Source organism: Leguminivora glycinivorella, chromosome 20 (genome assembly GCF_023078275.1).
Source record: "Leguminivora glycinivorella isolate SPB_JAAS2020 chromosome 20, LegGlyc_1.1, whole genome shotgun sequence".
In the NCBI taxonomy this organism is placed as follows: Eukaryota; Metazoa; Arthropoda; class Insecta; order Lepidoptera; family Tortricidae; genus Leguminivora; species Leguminivora glycinivorella.
This window is the reverse complement of record NC_062990.1, coordinates 174697-194154: the sequence shown is the minus strand read 5'-3', so window position 1 is coordinate 194154 and position 19458 is coordinate 174697. Positions and strand designations below refer to the sequence as shown.

The window sequence follows — 19458 nt, the reverse complement described above, 5'->3', positions numbered from 1 at the left end:
CTGTTAAGTCTAAAGTGTGACAGACAACGTCAATGACAACAATAATGGCGTACATTGAAGCTAATATTTATTTTGTATGAAAAATTAAAAATTTAAAGACTTCATAATTTTTAAAAGTCACTGAACAAATGTTGATCAGTATAAGGAGAATAGCCTACAGTTCAATTATTCGCCTTTGTTACAGGCCCCACTCTGTATAACATTTATAATATCACTATCACTCACTAATATCCAGCGTGGGAGCATTGTGGAAGCGATCTTATGCCTTTTTAGATACAAAAGCACTTCTTTGTATAAGGTGTATAAACAAAAATTTGATCCGGATTGCATATGAATGACTCAGACGCGCCGCCACTGGTAGTTTCGACAAGAAGGGCGCAATGCGCGGGAGAGGGTCTAGATCTTAATCTACTTCGAACTCCGCTGGACGGAACATTGCGTTTTCCACTCAGGTACCTAACCAAACGTTGTACATCGTTTCATAATACAATTTTAAATCCACACTTTTATATTAAAGAAATATTTTTTTGCAATAATTTCATTTTTGCCACAAGCTTTTATCGCCGACTGTACTTTTCATTCCACAATCATCTACTCCTTACTCGGTGGGGATACGACATTTCATTACAAAGTTCCTGTGGCCACTTTTCTGCTCCATCATCAGATCAGCTCCATGATACCATTATATTGCGTTATCACGTGATTTACATACATATGTGTGCAACATTACAGCTCAATCGGTTAAAGATATCTGCTTCAAAATTGAGTCGCAATATCACCCGAACATACATACATACTTACATTGCAAATTAAATATAAAGCTTGTAAAAAATTGAAAAATTTACGCTTTTGGCGGGATTTGAATTTGAACCCACATCTTCTGCAATCAGTACATTGCTCTTCACCAATTGAGCTACGGAAGAGCCGGACCTCGCAAATCTTTCCATGCCTTATTTACACACGCTTCGGGTAGCTTTGGGGTATCTTTACCCACGAGGGCACGGAGAAGGTATATGCGTTTAGGGTGAGAGATTGTGCGTTTGTTTGTTTGTGCAAACGAATGGGTTTTTTCCTTTACTATAAAAGTGTGAAAATTAGTTAGCAGACGTTTCTGCTAGTTAAAAATACAATTTTAAATCATCGCACAATTGACGGATCTCAACGGTACAAAAATACATCTCGCTACAACTAAACTAATTGCGACTAGTCGCTCGCCCCGCCGGACTTAACAAAAACTAACTATGGAGGGTAGAAGTAAATAGAACACTTTGGGTGTCAGTCAATAGATGGCGCAACAGTAGATTTTCAAATCAATGACTGCACATTTCCGTTGATAAAGATAAAATTCACTTAATGGCCTAGATGTAGCTCTAGATACATTTCGGTTTATTATATTTGTTATTTCTGTGGCCCTAGTGAAATGGAGTAAACATCTCACCTTGAAAAGAGTATAATAGGGGAGACCGAAGTAAGTTGTGACAGGGCGAGTTGTGGCGAAGTCGATTTTAGCTCGGAATACCGCGTGTTTGATACCGAGACTTGAATTTGCGTTGCGTGCGTTAATTAATTCCCAAAAATCGACGTTGTCACAACTTTTTTCTGTCACAATCTACCTCAGTTTTTCCTATATATTACATATCACTTATGAGATTTTTTACTTAAGAGAGTTGTTAATGGTTTTTCACCTGAGTTTTGGTAAACAGATGGACACTTTTGTCGGTTATAGTGTTTTGCCTCAAGAGAGTTTTTCTTACCTCTACCCTCCATAAAACTAACGATTAACATCAACACCAAACATCATAAAAATTTTACCTCTTCCTTTACACTAACGTTATGTTGCAAAAATGGTGGTAGCAAACTTTTGTCCATACAAAATTGCCCGAGCTACGCGAGCGCTAAAATTGACATCGAAATTTACATGATTTAGATTCAGCTATGATACATAATGTTTTAAACGTTAATTTTACGAATTTGACATCTATATAAAATATATAGCGGTGTGCTAACCAGTCGCGCTCTTTGCGAGTCCGATTGAGGCATAACGAGGCCGAAAAATTAGATTTGTAGAGGATTTGAAGCCGATTCATATTTAACAATTTGTTAATACTTCATTTTTGTTATGATATGACCTTATCTCTCACGTAGGTTCGAGTACACCAACAAAAGCAAGCCAGTGCATATTGACGATAGTTTATGATGAGGATGGAAACACTCAACGATTGTTTGTCAAGGTCATATTAAAACAAAAGCTAACAAGTTGTAAAATCGGCCTCAAGGTAGCAAGTGTGAGGCCGAAAGACCTCCTTCGGACTCACTAAGCCACCAAGCGCCCACCAGCACAACGCTCGCTCCAACTTACAATAAATTCTAATTCATTCAATTGGTGTTACAATACATTACTCACCGTTTACCTAAATTAACTTCCACGTCATCAATTATAAGAAAAATCTATTTTAAAATATCAACAATTTGGCACAATTCTTCCTGTTTTCTCAAATACCCATTAAAGAAAGCTTAAAGATAGGAAGGGATGCCTTAATAACGAAATGTCGGCGTAAAGAGATAGCTAAGTACAACGAATACATAGAACTACTAAGACTAGAGGGACGAATCCCGTACGATAGTGGGCGGTGCCCTAAATACGAACAGCTACTATATAGAGAGTCAGAGTGCCGACGACACGTATGCGTCGGATGACGACGCATATGCGTCAAATATTAGGGGCACGAAAGAGCAAGCGGAAGGATATCTACACCCCAGGAGCGGGGACCACAATAAACAGAGTTGATAGATAGAAAGAGGTCGCTCAAGTTCAATAAAATTGTAACTATACTGGAAGCTACTTTTGCACGCACTTATCAGCACATTAATTGCTTTGTTGCTTAGCGTTTAGAAAGGAAACAAGAGATGATAGTCATAAAGACAACATTTCAATATTAACAGCAGCAACAGTGCTGCAGTCTTGGCATGATATAACTGAGAGTTCACTTGTCGAATCGCGGTATTATAGTAACTATTCCAGTATTACTTCCACAATTCGTGTTTTCTATCGTCCACTAAACATTTTTAATAATCACGGTTTTATTAAAGCAAACTTATTTGTATCTATCAACTCTGCACAATAAACTTTTCAAGTCTACAACAATATCCGCAACATTTGCGCACTCTTATCCTAGGTCATTCCAGTTTCCACGAGTATTGCTTGAAACTTTAACATGTCTCTGATTCCAATCGCAGTCTAACTTTTCTCCACAGTTGGCACAACTTTAAATTCGCTCCTTGGATCAATGCAATCAGTAAACTAGGTTACGGAACTTGCAATCTTTGCCCCAACTCTTAAGTATTCAGATACTTGAAAACTTTCTAGTCTAGCTATCTATTCACTATTTACACTTTCACTTGACTACACTGAATTTTGTCTTTCACCGCTTAGGCTCAAATGGGGTTATAACTTCTCTCCAATAGCTACTTACACAGCTCTTAGTAGTACATTTTAAATTTAAACATACATCGCTAATACAATATAGCCGATTCAAATAGACATCATTTATGGTTTCCCAAATTACAAGCTTTTTTTCTTTCAAATTCTTCAATCACCTGTCACTTTAATGTCACAGTTTCGTTTTTTTCGTTTTTTTCAACCCCTTATTTGCCAAGAGTGGCACTGAAACTTGAGTAGTTTCATGTGCTCTGCCTACCCCTTCATGGGATACAGGCGTGATTGTATGTATGTTGTATGTATGTATGTAAATTCTTCAATAAGATATTACAACAACAGTTTATCATCTGTCTGTCTGTCTTCTTCAATCCAATTCTTAGGGAAACTATTGTATTAAAATACTTCAAATCTTACACTGTTATTGGCAGCAATTTAGCTATCCGTCCATTACATTTCTTCGCTTGTTTCGTTTCTGATCTTTGTTTTTTGTGATCTGTGTGTCTCCTCTTGTTAACCTTTCAATCCAATTCTAATAATAAAAAAAGGAGATTAAAATTTAATTTTTATCTTGCACTTTCTGGCAGCAACGTCGTTCATGGTCTACTAAAGTTGTGAAGTAGCAAAGCGATCGCCATCATCAGTAAAATGAGTGGCGTGATAGACAGTAGCCTCATTACTCATTAGCAACCATTTTGTTATCCATCTGTTTATCTTTCTGTATTAATTCTTCAATACGATCCTTATCATCAAAAAGGTCTTACAATCATTCAATCCAGGTCTAACACTTCCAGTGTCACTGTCATCTAGTTTTGTAGTAGCAGAGCTACGGCCATCATCAGCAGGGTGAGAGAGGCGTGGTAGACGGTAGAAGCGCCGTGCAAGGCGCGGACGGTCTGGCGGGCGGGGGCGGGCGCGCGCGGGGGGAACACCGCCACCGCCCCGCCGCCTGCGCCCCCCGCGACGCACCACACCTGGGAATAAACACTACCTTAGTATGTGTAGTCATGGAGTCCGAATTTTGTGACGCTTCGACAGCTTTTCTCAAAAATCAAATATACTTGACATCGGCTTCACATTCTTTTACGCACAAAATGGGTGACAAAAGCGGAATAAGAGAAAATTAAGAACTTGACCAAAAAATATATACTTAGTCAACAAATTAGAACCCTAGGCCACTGTAGAACTATGTCATAGTAACGTTATATTTAAATCAGATTGTAAGAAATCTCTTACTGCTTTTCATTTTGACATGGTTGTATTGGTTGCCTATACAAAATAAATGTCTGACAACTAAATTCAAAATTACAAGGAATAAAGAACATGATTCGTGTCCAATATCCATGTGGCGTCAATATCTTTTAAAATGAGACTTATGTGCCTGTTTTAGCTACGTCTTGTTGCTTTTCATCGTCACTTTGATTACTAACACCTAAGGTATCATTTTGTTACGCTCCGTCTTGCGTGAGCGACGGGCGACGCGACGCGACGCGACGCGATGCGACGCGATGCGACGGCGATGGCTCAAGGTCATCGCGTATCCATCGCGCGAAACTTCGGCACTAGCATTTTGGTGATTAGAATCACAAGATTCGCCGTCTTTCACAATGTGCAAATGGTCTAGCGGGTTTGACTTCTAGGTGGAATCGTTTGCGCCATGAGTGTCGTGAGTTCGAATCTCGGCTCACGCAATCTTTTTGCATTTTTATTTACTTTTTTTCTTTTATGTTCTACTAGCTTTTGCCCGCGGCTTCTCTTGAAAGACGGACAAACAAACAGACACACACACACTTTCCAGTTTAATCAGGATGGATTATTTGATTTTGTTTACCTGCTTATTTCTTTCTCTAAGATTCTACTTTCTTATTTTTTTTTAGAACTCCGGGTTTTATACTAACAAGGAAAGTTTTAAGTAGCACACAATAATACTGCATTTTGTTTTTATTAACTTAATGTTTATTTTAATCCATACTAATATTATAAACGGGAAAGTGTGTATGTGTCTATTTATTTGTCCGTCCTTCACGGCAAAACTAAGCAACGAATTAACGTATACTATTTACTTATAACGAATGCTATTTACTTAATGTTGAAATGAAAAAATGTCATACAGTGTAACCCAGTGTTTTTTAATGCTGCCATCTAGTGTCGACTGGCATAACCACTACACTAAGAGCCCTTATTCCTTAGAGCGTTCATCAATTTCGTGAAATAGCCATTGATAGATGGCGTTGGCGCTCGGTACGCGAGCCACCGGTAACGCAACACACAGGCAAGAATGATCTTGATAGTTTTGAATTTAATTGCTAGTAACAATTCTTTTGATTTCATGTGTTAACTTTTTTGTAAAGTTTACAAGAGATAAGAATATATTATTATTATATGGTACCTACTAATTGTAAGTAACTTAAAATAAACAGTTTCAAAGAGCTGAGCTGTGTGCAAAAAATTACATGTGTTATTGGCCCGGCTAATGAGATCAAACATGGTCGAGTTACGATAAGTAGAATAGCAGTTCTGTTATTCATTTCCTGACTCGATCATGTGACCTTGGACATCATCGAGATCGACGCTGCTCATCAGCCCAAATGTAATAAGCCCAAACATAGTGGAGTTATTATGAGTAAAATAGCAGTTTTGTTGACCATATCCTGACTCCACCATGAAAACCAGAACCTCATCCTGGGGGCCGGTTTTTGAATCTCACATATGGGATTTGTCACTAAAATACCGGTTGAAAACAGTGAATTGCTTAGTATTTTCAGTGACGATTTTCTGAATTCGAACGCGTGAGACTCAAAAATCGGTCCCCTGGTCCCGAAATATAATAATAATTCAAACTCTCATCAGATTTCAAGTAAAATTTCTTGGATAAAATTGCATGTGTAAAAATCAGGCGGACCGTATGCCTGTTTGCCACCAACAGGATCAAGATTTGTTTAGTCGCAGTACCTATACAGCACTTCTCAGAACTATCTAGCTGCTTACGCTTACGAGAGCACGGTGCGCCGGACTATCGAACGTAGGTCCACTGTCTATGAGCGCTGGGCGCAGACTGAACTGAGCAGTGAGCGGGCCCGTGTCAGCAGTGTATTTTATTCGAATTTTATGTGCTTTAAAATAGTACATTACGATACAAGTGCGTAAAAAAGGAAGTTCGAAACGAGTGGCGATAAATTAAAAAACGACCGAAGGGAGTGTTTTAAATCGACACGAGTTACGAATTTCCTTTTCGCACGTGTATCGTACGACGTTTTTCAGTACAGATGAGCCTCCGAAGTTGTACCACCATCTGTACTGAAAAATATCTATCGACACAAAGGTATGTCTTATATGTATTTTTTTTTTATATGGCAACAAGAAGTTCTGGTTTAGGATAATATTATTATTTAAGAGTTACAATAAATGCAGGAATCGCAGGAATTACAATGAACGCCCCTTTAAAGAGTAGTCTAATTATATTTTTTTTGTATGGGTACCTTTCCTTGTTAGTATAAAAGCCGGAGTTATTAAAAATAAAATAAAAATAAGAATGAAGATTCTTACAGAAAGAAAAAAGTAAACAATCAAATAATAGAAAATAAAAGAAACAAAAATAAAACTGCAAAAGCACGCCTCAGACGAGGTTCGAACTCACACCGCTGGCGCGGCGTCCAGACGTCGAAACCGCTAGGCTACGAGCCCGTTGTAATAACTAGTTAATTTTGTGATCCTATTCACCAAAGTCAAGTGCTAGTACATATATCGTAAGGTCATCGCACTAGTGTTTCATATTTTTAGTTCACACTTAAATTTTAATATTTTACGCAGACAATCTCGTATCACCGTGCACATAATCAAAGGCTGTCAATACAAGTTACAAAAGTTGTAATTTCCTTACTTTTTAGGCACATTACTCCTTTGGTCAACTTATGTTAATTTGAATATTTTGAATTTTTATTATAAGAAAATATAAAGAATGAAATGTGAGACTAGTAATCAATCGTTATTTCTCTAGTCCGACCTCTCTACGTATGGAATTTGCTTCTAAAAATCAAATAGCTTGATCGCGCGCCCATCGCCATCGCATCGCGTCGCATCGCCGTCGCGGGCCGTCGCTTACGCAAGACACTCCCATATGAACATAGCGGTTTGATCGCATCGCGTCGCATCGCGTCGCTTAACATTCGCATGTTCATCGCTAGTTCGTCGCGTCGCATCGCCGTCGCGTTCCGTCGCCCACCTAAGACAAGTCCATAGAGATAGAAGGTTTGATTTCGTCGCATCGCATCGCATCGCGTCGCCGTCGCGGGTTCGTCGCTCACGCAAGACGCAGCGTCAACCTCAGGATCAGTTACGTGCAGCGCCGTTCTCCAGAAGTACTGAGGCAAGTCTGGATTCAGGGCCACTGGTATAATCCTGCCTTGAAGTAGCTACAGGAGTTGCAGAGCTCGGCCTTCAAGCCTCTAGAAACTTTTGCTCACCTCATCAGGGTCAGTCACGTGCAGCACAGTTCTCCAGCAGTGCTGCGGTAGGTCTGGTGTCAACGCTGCTGGGACAGCCCTTCCTCGTAGCAGCCATAGGACTCGCAGCGCTCGGCCGCAAGCCCCGCACTCGAGCCTCCAGCCACCACCAGCTACCGCTGTTGCTGACACAGCGCGGGCTGTCGCGGCACCTGATACATTCATTTTCATTACTAGAATTCGTGAAATATATTTTATCGAACTCAGTACAAATCATTCATTCGTAGGTAAACATAACGATACAAAGTTTTAGGTTAACCATAAAGTCAGCGCTGATCTTCCGGTGAGACCAGTTGTGGACTACGGATGCAATAGGCCTCAACAATGACGAACGTGTGTGTCTTCCACCTGCGCGTTAAATGTTATGATGACAACTTGAGAAGGCCACGTTGCACGAGTGTATATTCTTGAATGTATATTCTTGAATATAGTGTATGTTCTTGAATATTCTTACCGGTGACCCTCAGCGTGACTCGCTTCAGCTCTTGTAACCGCGCGAGGTCCGAACCGCGCGCTCCGACGCAACGATACTCGCCTCCTTCCTGGTATAACGCCTCTTTGATCCCTGTACAATAGATTCTATAATTAAGTAAGTAGTTGCTGCTTCGATCCGGAAGAATAGCAGAGAAATATTAAACAAGGACAAGTTTTTAAGATAGACAAAAGTACAGAGCTCAGGGAGCAGAAGAAATGTGTTCCATACATAATCATCAGAATTTCTCATGATTTCATGAAAAATTTCTAAATTTTGGTGTCAGCAGAGGCAGCTCACTCCGTGATTCTATCGCCGAGCTACAAGTACATACCGGCGGGCGCGAGTTCGCGGCCCATTCAGTGGTGACGACCTTCGCGCGGTGTAATAGAATTCAACGTCGACTGCTCGTGTGGGGTCCGATTGTTATTGTAAACATCAAAGGAGTGAGCCTTCTGTACTTGTACTATATATATTCTGTGGTGTCAGGAAACACTGATCGTTGGCTATAATCACACATGCTTTATTTAATTTTGTATTAGAGGCCAGAGCACTCGCTGTGAACCAAACGGATTGATGACGATTATTCTATCCACATCGAAATCCTTAATTTTTTTGTAAGTCATTTGGTAAGTCGACTTACCAAGCACGCCGTGTGCATTATGTGAGCCGGCCGGGGCCCACGCGCCTTCAGACGCATTCCCGAGCACGCGACGCCACCAGCAGCCTACGCTGCCTGCATTAACAAAATAAAATATAGTTAAGTCATCTTAAAGATATACACCAACACCCTTAACTAACCATCGGTAGACTTCATATCGTTGAAATACTCGTAGATAGACGCATGTTTAAGATAACTTGGCAAAATAAAGAACGTTACTAATCAAGAAGTACTTAAAAGAATGAAAAAGAAAAAAAGAATTAGTACTTTCAATAATGAAAAGGAAAGCAACTTATTTTGGACATGTACGAGTATATAGACATGACAAATACAAAATTGTTAAAGGCATAATAGAGGGAATAATCGAAGGCAAAGGGGCAGAGGAAAAAGAAAAATAATCTGGATGGATAACGTTAGAAGCTGGATGGGAATACACGCTACCGCGCTAGGCAGAAAAACTGCAAATAGAGAGTTCCGCACTGTGGTAGCCGAAATCCGAAGAGGATATGGCACCTGAAGAAGAAGAAGAAGAAGAAATAAAAGCCTTACCTTTAGGACAGTGCAGCTGAACACTTCCTCCCAACGGCACATCGACCTTCTGATGGTCAACCTCTTCCTCCTCGGGTTCTTCGGGTTTCTGACCCTCTGTGTTGGCACTTGATGACACGGACGATGATTCGTCAGGGGCTGCTGAGAAATAAGCTTTTTAATTACTTATTTGACTTATGTGTAACCACCCTCTCCCCGTGTGGTGACGAGTTAAGAATTTCACCACCCCCTTTCTTCCCGTGGGTGTCGTAGAAGTCAACTGTGGGATATGGGTTAAATTGTAGCGTCAGGCGAGAAGCTGGCAACCTGTCACTGCGATGGCACAATTTCGATTTTTGTCAACCCGTTCTTGCCAAGAGTGGCACTGAAACTTTAGTAATTCATATGCTCTGCCTACCCCTTTATGGTGTATTCGCGATTATGTATGTATGTATAACCACCAACTACTTGCCAACTTTGTCCTGATGAACGATGCTGTTAGCAACACTTTTAACTAACCATTGGTACACTTTATGTATAAGGATTACAAATGTACAGCTAACAGTGTTGCCGATAGTACATGGGTGACGATTACCGTTTCCAATCATCAAGTAGATCATTTACCAGTTTGATTATTATCACATTAAAAAATCCTATCTATTTCCTGTTAGAACCCCGTATAACAATGAAAATCCATTCCTCGCATTAGGTGATGACTTTCAAAATAAAATTCTGGACAAAGCAATACTAATCTTCATTGCTGATGTACAATATTATGTAACAGGGGTTATGTGCCGCACAATGTGAATTTATTGAGAAATCTGATGCCCGACGGAATATACAAAAAAATTCTTACACAGCACATTCAAATAGTAGCCAATGGAAGAATACTCCTGGTCAAGCCATGACGCTCTGCAACGGTACCAGCCCCCATGCTGAGCTGACAGCGCTGGCCAGCGGAGTGACGCTGAAGACCCACGCTCGGCGCCACCTTGCGGAGGTGCACTGCAAAAAATTATTATAACTGTGTCAGCTAATTCAGCTTCTACTGGACTAATTCCAATAAGGCACATCGCGGTTCAACGTGGCAACGCGGCGAGCGTGTTGGACTCCTTTGCGTCGGGAGGGACTCGGAGTGGATTTAGTTAGTAAGTAGGTTAGGTTATTCCTAGTATTATTTGTAATTTTTAAATGAAATGAAATGAAATGAAATGATTTATTGTCAGACCACAGGTAAAAAATATAAAAGATGTCAAAAATAATAATAATCGTATCTTTTCCGCAGTCTACCAGTTAATTTATTTAGTTGGTAGAATTATGTGTAATTGTTAGTAATTAAGGATTTATTGTATTAACTTTTAATTAAAAATAAAAAAATAAAATAATCTTTATTGCCACATCTTAATACTAAGTATACAAAACATTACATTATACAGTTTAAAGGAAAGAATAACAAACAAAGTAAGATAACAAACAAAACAAACTTAAACTTATTAACTTAACGTAAGAACTATTGTTAACCTATACAAGTATATTTGATGAGGCAAAGGGTCCCAGTCTCAGCGTGTGCAGCGCCAATGGCTCTGCGCTGGTTTTCAGACTGGTCCCGGACGGGGTGGGGACGGTCGTTGCTAACATGTGTAAAGTAGGGTTTTCTGTGCTTTTTGGGGTACGTGGTGTTTGTATGTGTAGTGTATGTGGTGTAATGTGTGTGTAATAGCGTACTTAATTGTGTCTTGACATTACATAGAGAAGATAAATATATAAATAGATAAATAAGACGGAAAAAGGTACCAATGAGTAAATTAATAGATAAATAAATAATTAAATAATAATTGGAGTTTACAATTTACTTTGGATATTTAAGAAATGTGTTCGAACTAATTGTTTGTATTTTAAAAATGCTGACGGTTCTCGCAATGGGGGTGGAAGGTCATTCCAGACCTTACTGGCGGCAAATTTAAAACTCCTTCTGAAAGCTGCAGTTTTGTGAAGTGGGGTTAATAGTTTCGTGCATTTTCTGAGCGACCTTAAGCGCGTATCGTTTACCCATTTCAGTTTATCAAACAGATAACGAGGTTTTTCAAGGTCTAACACTTTCCGAACGGCGCAAGCCAAATGCAGTCGTCTTCGATTTTCCATGTTCAGAACATTGTATTTGTTAAGAAATGGAGTGATGTGTGATCTGCATGGAACTGTATAGCAGAATCGAGCACATGCGTTCTGCACCCGCTGTATGGCCTTCTTTGTTATAGCTAGTAGTCTCGGTCCATAAACAATGTCGGCATAGTTGAACAGTGAGAGAACTAGTGACTCTACTAGAATTTCCCTGGCTTTAACCGATAGATATTTGCGGATATTGTATAGCACCTTAAGTCTGTAGAATGCATTCCGAATATTTATATTTACATGTTCTATATAACGCAATTCTCCATCAATGATTAGTCCTAGATTTTTCGCGTTTATTAATTGAATAAATATTTTTTTTTACTATAAGCATAATTTATAATTATAATACTACTGAATAATGAATCACATGTAATATGAATGATATTATTAATAAATTAATTATTTATAAGGCACTAGTTACCTTTAGGGTTAGAAGGTCAGATGGCAGTCGCTTTCGTAAAACTAGAGCCTACGCCAAATCTTGGGATTAGTTGTCACAAGCGAACCCCAGGCTCCCATGAGTCGCGGCTAATGGGGATTACGCAAGGAATCCTCCTTGAATCTTGGAATCATCATCCGATTATGATGGTATTTTTGGTCCTTCTAACCTGATACCTTACCTGTCAGGAGGAGCGTCGTCCCGCCTCCACCAAGCCCTAGCTGGTGGGTTCGCGTCCACGTCACATCGTAGTGCGGCGGCGCCTCCAGCCCAGAGCGCCACGCCGAAGCCAGGCCAGCGGGAGATCACGAATGATGGTGGGTCTGTCAGAAAAACAGCTCATTCAAATTTCTTTACAGACTGGCTACAAATGTAATACTGAAAATTGGCACAAAAACACTGCTACTGAAATATCGCCTCAAAAGTAAGCCCGAAATCTCCAACAATCGTTGAACCAGAAACTAAACCTAGAAACCATTAAACCAGCACGCAGGCCTTTTGTCTCTTGTATGGTGTGTGGCCCCAGTCTTCTTGTTTGACTTTTTACTGAAACTGACTGGAGAGGTAAGGATAGGGCTATAACGCAACTCACAAGTGACATGAATCTCAAGTTTAGTGGAATATATCGCTGGCAGAATTTCGGCCTCATCTGAAGCGGGAGGCTGGGTGTTGTTTGACCTCGCACTGATACAGTTGAAACAAGAGACAATCAGGCTACTCACGAGTCACATGAATCTCATGTTTAGTGGAATCTATCGCCGGCGGACTGTCGGCCTCATCTATAGCGGGAGGCCATCGTTGTTTGGACTCGCACTGTCACAGTTGAAGACACTATCAGGCTACTCACAAGTGACGTGAATCTCAAGTTTAGTGGAATGTATAGCTAGCGAGCTTTCTCATCTGAAGAAGGAGTTCATCGTTGTTTGAACTGGCACTGTCACAGTTGAAGAAACTATCAGGCTACTCACAAGTGACGTGAATCTCAAGTTTAGTGGAATGTATCGCCGGCGGAGTTTCGGATTCGTCTGAAGCGGGAGGTCGGCGTTGTTTGGCGTCACACTGGAGACTGGCGTTGTGTAACTCACGCGCCGCTGTCACTGACGCCCCGGACCACGTCACGCCCTCTGTGGGACAGAAAAAAAAAATTCTTGTAAAGACATTGCGCATTGGTTTCACCTATTGGGTTGGTAAGAAAGTAATGAGCGAATCATAACCAATATTGTAATTTTTATTTAATTTATTATTTTAATCATTTATCAAAAATATAACGGCCTTCGTTATCTACTACTTGTCTCCATCGTTCTGGTAAAGAATGAATAGCATCGGCGAAGAAGTTCTTAGGTTTAGATTAAAAAAACTCAGCTATGTACTGTCGTAGATGGGCTTGATCATCGAACTTTTTTTCATTCAAGGCATTGCTTAGCGATCTGAACAATGCGTAATCCGTAGGTGCCAAGTCTGGAGAGTACGGTGGATGAGGTATCACTTTCCAACCTAGCTCCAATAGCTTTAGCCGAGTCACTTTTGCAATGTGCGGGCGAGCATTGTCGTGTAAGAAAAAAACTTTAGCATGCTGTGGACGATTCTGACAGATTTTTTGGTTTAAATTTTCAAGCTGATTACAGTATACTGATGCGGTAACAGTCATTCCACTTGGTAGGAGTTCCCAGTGAATAATTACCATGAATATCCCACCAAACGGACAGCATAACTTTTTTCGGGTGAGGCTCTGTTTTTGGTGCCTCTATTCCTTTTTCGTTAGGAGCTAGCCACTGACGTTTGCGTGTGTGATTTATATATAAGAACCATTTTCCATCTCCAGTGATAAGATGGTCCAACCAGTTGAATGTGCGGCGAAAAGACAGAAGTTGTATGCAGATATCGGCACGGCGGTTTAGTTGATCTCTATCAAGTTCGTGCGGTATCCAAACACTGTATTTGTAGTTTTTTCCCAACTCGTGTAAATGTGTTTCTATGGTGACATGAGAGCAGCCTAACTCGGTAGCAAGAGTACGACTCGTTAGCCTCGGATCTCCTTCAATTAAGGTTTTTAATTTGGCTACATCAATCTTTACCGGTCGACCAGACTTAGGTTGATCTGATAATGAAAAGTCGCCACTACGAAACCGCTGGAACCATCGTTTCGCCGTGGCCTCAGACACAACTTCAGGAGCAACACGCTGACATATATTACGCACTGCTTCGGCGGCTGAATGGCCAGACTGAAATTCATATAGTAAGCAATGCCTTACATGCACTTTTAATTCGTCCATTTTCTTCCTTATATTAGCTCGGCGACAGCTAGTGAATGACTGACGAGAAACTGTGCGACTCGCCCTTTATATACTTTCGACCATAGAAGATTCTAGAACTCTCTCAAAAATTTTATGTGGATTTCAATCGATCGCTCATTACTTTCTTACCAACCCAATATATTTGGTTTGACTACTTATTCGATGTCGAAATTCTTCCATATGCTCCAATACGAATAGTAAAGTGAAAGTAGAGCTCTATGATAGACTGCGGCATCGGCAAAAGCTGGCTCGATACTACTCAAGCCTCTGCTAGGTCTGGGTTAAGTGGCATGCTCTTGTGTTGGAGGCAAAGGCTAATGTTGGGTCATTGCGTCAACTAGCGGCAACGGCTATCAGTCAGAAGTAAAAAGTGAAAGCGCCGAAAATCTTGAAATATATGTATTATTTTATTACCTCGTGAATAGTTAGCAGGCTTGGTCCGCAAGTACGGCCTATGATCCAGCGCCGGCTCCAGTGCTAGCAACTTCCACGACAACTCAGGTGCTGGTACACCTCCTGTAAAATAATCTCGGTTGAGGATTTTGTACATCAGCTGTCAAATATTTGTACAAAGGTTATAATGAACGAAAAATTTACGCTTCCGGCAAGACACCCTTGAACCCCTTACACGCTGGAATTCGTCCAAAGTTCTTAAAATATTTGAGCGACAGAAGCTCTGTCAGAACGTCCTTATTTTTTTATGAGTTAGTATGGATGCTGGTTCAAGCCCTATAAGAAGCGTGTTTTTTGTCGTTCTCCTTCATGAACATTAAAATTAGTAGTACCGATATAACGGACGTTTCATAAGTGTCCGTCTGTCTGCCTGTCTGCCAGTCTGTGGTATCCTAGCTTCCGAACGAATGAACCGATTTAGTTTTATTATTTGGCAGAATTAGTGGGGAGCGTTCTTAAGGTTAAAATTTTTCGAGGTTAAAATTTTGTAAAATTATTAAAAAATAGGGTTCTGTGCCAGATATAGTGATCATTACCTTCAGCCACACAGCGTACTTCCAGCACCATCTTGTCTCTGACGGGCACCCACGTGTTGCCTGCGTCGAGTCGACGACCGTCCACGGCCAGGTATAGCGAGCGAACTGGTTCTGTACCGAAAACAATCATTAGGTCTTTGCTATCACAATCCATTATTGGTACTTACCATGGTTACCATGGTTACTCCCAAATATATTAACTGTATAGACAATTTTACAAAAAAGTGAAATTGGAAAATGACTCTCTTGCTATTAGCAAGAGTGAAAGAGTAGATCTTGTGATATCGGTGATTTTTTTATAGGATAGGAGGCAAACGAGCAGATAGGTCGCCTGATGTTAAGCGGTCACTGCCGCCCATGGACACCCGAAACACCAGAAGTGTTGGAGGTGATTTCGATTTCTTACCACTACTTTACAAACTATAAAAATCTTTTAGGTCCTTGAGTATTCTAGGATAAAATGTTTTTCATTTAAGTACTCTAAATATTTATTAGGGGTATAACATCAAATGTGGCTGTATCATACTCGTGTATTGGTCACTTGTCATATTATGGTGACAAATAATAGACAGCTGTCCATCGTATCCCCGCAAATTATTATGCTCCAACAAACTTATGAAACCCTGAAATTATTGGGAAACAAGTTATTTAGAAATCTTACCATAGACCAGTAGCTCCGTCGGCTTCCCCGAAACCTTGTTCCCACTGGCGTCTCTTCCTTCACAGCGCCACACAGCCGCGTCACTCCGCGTCGCCCGTGCTATAACCGCGCCGCCCGGCTCCGCCCACATCGCTTCGCCACCTCGCGCGGATGTAGGCAGGTTCACCAGCTGATAAACAAACACATGAAGTGAAGTTGGAAGTATAGTCGCAATGTGTGGACAGAGAAATAACAATCTTGAAGCGGAAGGCGAAGCGTCACTGTCGGGTGACAATTGTCACTGTTGTGAAATAGGCCACAAACTTCCAACATTTGATACATGTAAATGGTCAAAAAAATTCTTGAATATTTTTTTTTATTATGGACTGATCGGCGATTGACCCTAGTCACACCTGATGGGAAGTGAAGACAGAGTCTAAGATGGAGCTCACCGATTCACTCTTATTTTAAAGAGACTGAGGTCATATTTTTCTGGGAACACCGATGGTGGGAGCGCATTCCATTCCTTTGCAACCCGCATTACAAAAGATTATCTAAGAAAAGGGATGGTTTTAAGGAGACGACTGATACCCCAAAACGATATCCTAGAAAGGCAGAAAGAGTGCAAAATGTCTCCAAAATTATAAGAAAAAATATCAAAATGGGTCGAAATGAGCACAAAGAAGATGCAATCTTATGACTCTGTTTGGTTTTTTTTTTTTTTATACTACGTCGGTGGCAAACAAGTATACGGCCCGCCTAATGTAAAGCGGTCACCGTAACCTATGGACGCCTGCAACTCAAACAGTGTCACAAGCGCGTTGCCACCCTATTAGAAACTTGTACACTCCCTTTTGCTGTGTTAAGTACACAGCAAAAAGGAATGTACAAGTTCTAAGGAGGGTTCGGGTTGCCGACGGACGACGGACAATAGACGGAACAAGTTAGTTCCGTAAGTCCTCCCGTCATCAGCACACCGCACCCTTGTTGAGCTCTGGCAGCCTTACTCACCGGCAGGAACACAACACTATGAGTAGGGTCTAGTGCTATTTGGCTGCGGTCTTCTGTAAGGCGGAGGTACTACCCCAGTTGGGCTCTGCTCTGTTTGGTAAATTGATACGAAAGTATCAATTTACCAAACAGAGATATTATTTTAAATTTGTATCAACTGGTGCTGGTGGCCTTGCGGTAAGAACGTTCGATTTTCAATCCGGGGATCGCAGGTTCGAATCCCGGCTCGTATCAATGAGTTTTTCTTAACTTATGTCATATGTGCGAAATGTTATTTGATATTTAATAGCAGTCGCTTTTCGGTGAAGGAAAACATCGTGAAGAAACCGAATTAATCCCAATAAGGCCTAGTTACCCTTCGGCTTGGAAGGTCAGATGGCAGTCGCTTTCGTAGTGCCTACGCCAAATCTTAGGATTAGTTGTCAAAGCTGACCCCAGGCTCCCATGAGAGGAGGATAACGCAAGGAGGATGATGAGCAACGTAACTTACCTCACTGTCTCGGTACCATCGCAGGTCCGTGATGTTGGCCAGCTCGCACGGAATCCGCGCGCGGGCGTGTGGTTCCACCAGCAGTTCCCGATGTTTTGACTGCAAAACAAAATGTAATGAAAATTTCATTTTTAAGGCTCCATTATTATCAGAGGTCGGACATCACTCGGACAATCAAACTTTTGATTCATGTCCATGTTCTTGCGAGTAATGTCGCCCATTTGTCCGACCTCTGCCCATAAGCCATAACCTGATTAAGATCATGGTTCAACAAACTACTTTAAACTATTATTTGAGTATTCGTGATGCCTGGGTAGTGTAATGTTGGATCCTCGGCGCCTGCCTAGCCTGCGCTTGCGGCTGCGGCGCTGGTGCGGCCGATCGGATCACATGTGGACATGTGATGACGCGTGCGGGCCCGGAGCGTTATCTTCATGAGGTAACTGTTATAATGACGATACCTGGGTCGTCGAAGGCTGGACCCTCGGCGCCTGTCTAGCCTGCGCTTGCGGCTGCGGCGCTGGCGCGGCCGGTCGGATCACAAACGCGTCGACGCGCGAGGACGCGCGCGGACCGGGAGCGGCTCCCGCATCGCCGATCGCATCGCGCAACGCACCGCGGATGTTGAGGATCGTGTCCGCTGTCTGGACGCGGCGGTTTGCTCCCTGGTGAACAAATTTAAAAGTAGTATTTATTGTTATAGATATAAACTGTCAAGTACGAAATCGTTTGGTTCCTTATCAACGTTTTGAGCTATCAATTATTTTTGCTCTTGTCACGTCTATTATGTCAGAATCTATTCGCAAATTCACTTTTTAAGTAATATCGCGTTTAAAAAGCGATAAACATTTTATGGAATGCACGTTTGTACGACGCAATAGAGAGTCAAATGAGCGGATATTTCTAAAACATTATTGCAATAAATGACATGTGTAGCAACCTTGTTTTTACTAGCTCTCAATTTTCTGGAGATTAGGTACTGTTTCAAAGAAGTCAAGTACTTTTTTATGCTGAGTTCTTTTTCACGCCAGTTTATTTCACTTACCTTTGACCCCTTATCCCAATCGGCACCACTGCTCCTTTTCCTCCTCTCCCCTTCATCTTCACTTTCATTATCTATCTCCTGATCCTTAACCTCCCCTACATCAGGAAAGCTATCTATATCAGGAACATTCGCATTATCAGGAATGTTCCCAACGTCAGGAATGTTCCACAGACCAATACAACAAGACGGCCCTTACAGGGCGACTGGCGGTCACCAAGCATACGACAAATCAGGTTTATAAAAGTTTGAACGCATGCGACACCGATCAGTAGCGCCCAAGTATACGACCCGCTAACAGTGTTCGTGTCCGCTCGGGAAAAAATCTTAAATAATCAAATCTGGTTGCAAACAATGGTCTCTTGCAGCATAAAGTGGTGTGGCAAGTCTTCTAACACTTCTACATATAAAAAATATGGAATAACATTCCACAGTTAAGTCAAATTAATTATTTTGTTGAATATTGTTTATTATCCGCGGAGTTCATTTATACTGGTCAATATGGTTGTACTGAGCGGCGCCGAGGCGCGTCCATCCCTTTTTGCCTAGTTAACAATGCGATATGCTATCCCTTTCACGTAAACGACTAGGGATGGGGCCATGTTAGTTTATGTCTGTTGCGGGAACTTCGTACTACCGTTCGTACCATGTGCTACCATTTTATGAAATATAAAAGAAAGCAGATTTGTAATTGTGAATAATTATTTAGAATCTGTAGAGTCTGTAGTGTTATTTAGTTGATTGATTAGTTTAGAATATTTAGTTGGTAATTTAACTTAGTAAAC

At 41.1% G+C, this 19458-nt stretch overlaps 1 protein-coding gene across 1 annotated transcript; it reads right to left on the bottom strand.

Moving 5' to 3' along the window:
* Nucleotides 1–3748: 3748 nt before the first annotated feature.
* On the bottom strand, nt 3749–18835 carry LOC125237115 (basement membrane-specific heparan sulfate proteoglycan core protein). Its single transcript, XM_048144084.1, has 14 exons — nt 18677–18835; nt 18093–18296; nt 17632–17730; nt 16152–16320; nt 15491–15601; nt 14916–15017; nt 13176–13331; nt 12389–12530; nt 10456–10604; nt 9621–9758; nt 9054–9146; nt 8393–8503; nt 7900–8090; nt 3749–4410 (listed from the first exon to the last, which is right to left on the bottom strand). The coding sequence occupies exons 4-14, from the start codon at nt 16279–16281 to the stop codon at nt 4243–4245; spliced, it is 1491 nt and encodes a 496-aa protein (XP_048000041.1). The 5' UTR covers nt 16282–16320; nt 17632–17730; nt 18093–18296; nt 18677–18835; the 3' UTR covers nt 3749–4242.
* Nucleotides 18836–19458: the final 623 nt, after the last annotated feature.

Excerpts from the sequence above, each read along its gene's own strand:
- LOC125237115 (XM_048144084.1), bottom strand. The coding sequence starts at position 16,281 with ATGTGGGCGGAGCCGGGCGGCGCGGTTATAGCACGGGCGACGCGGAGT. Across the intron at positions 10,605-12,388 it reads GACGACGCTCCTCCTGACAG|TGCACCTCCGCAAGGTGGCG; the intron begins GTAAGGTATCAG and ends AATTTTTTGCAG. Across the intron at positions 9,759-10,455 it reads CTACTATTTGAATGTGCTGT|CCCCTGACGAATCATCGTCC; the intron begins GTAAGAATTTTT and ends ATTTCTCAGCAG.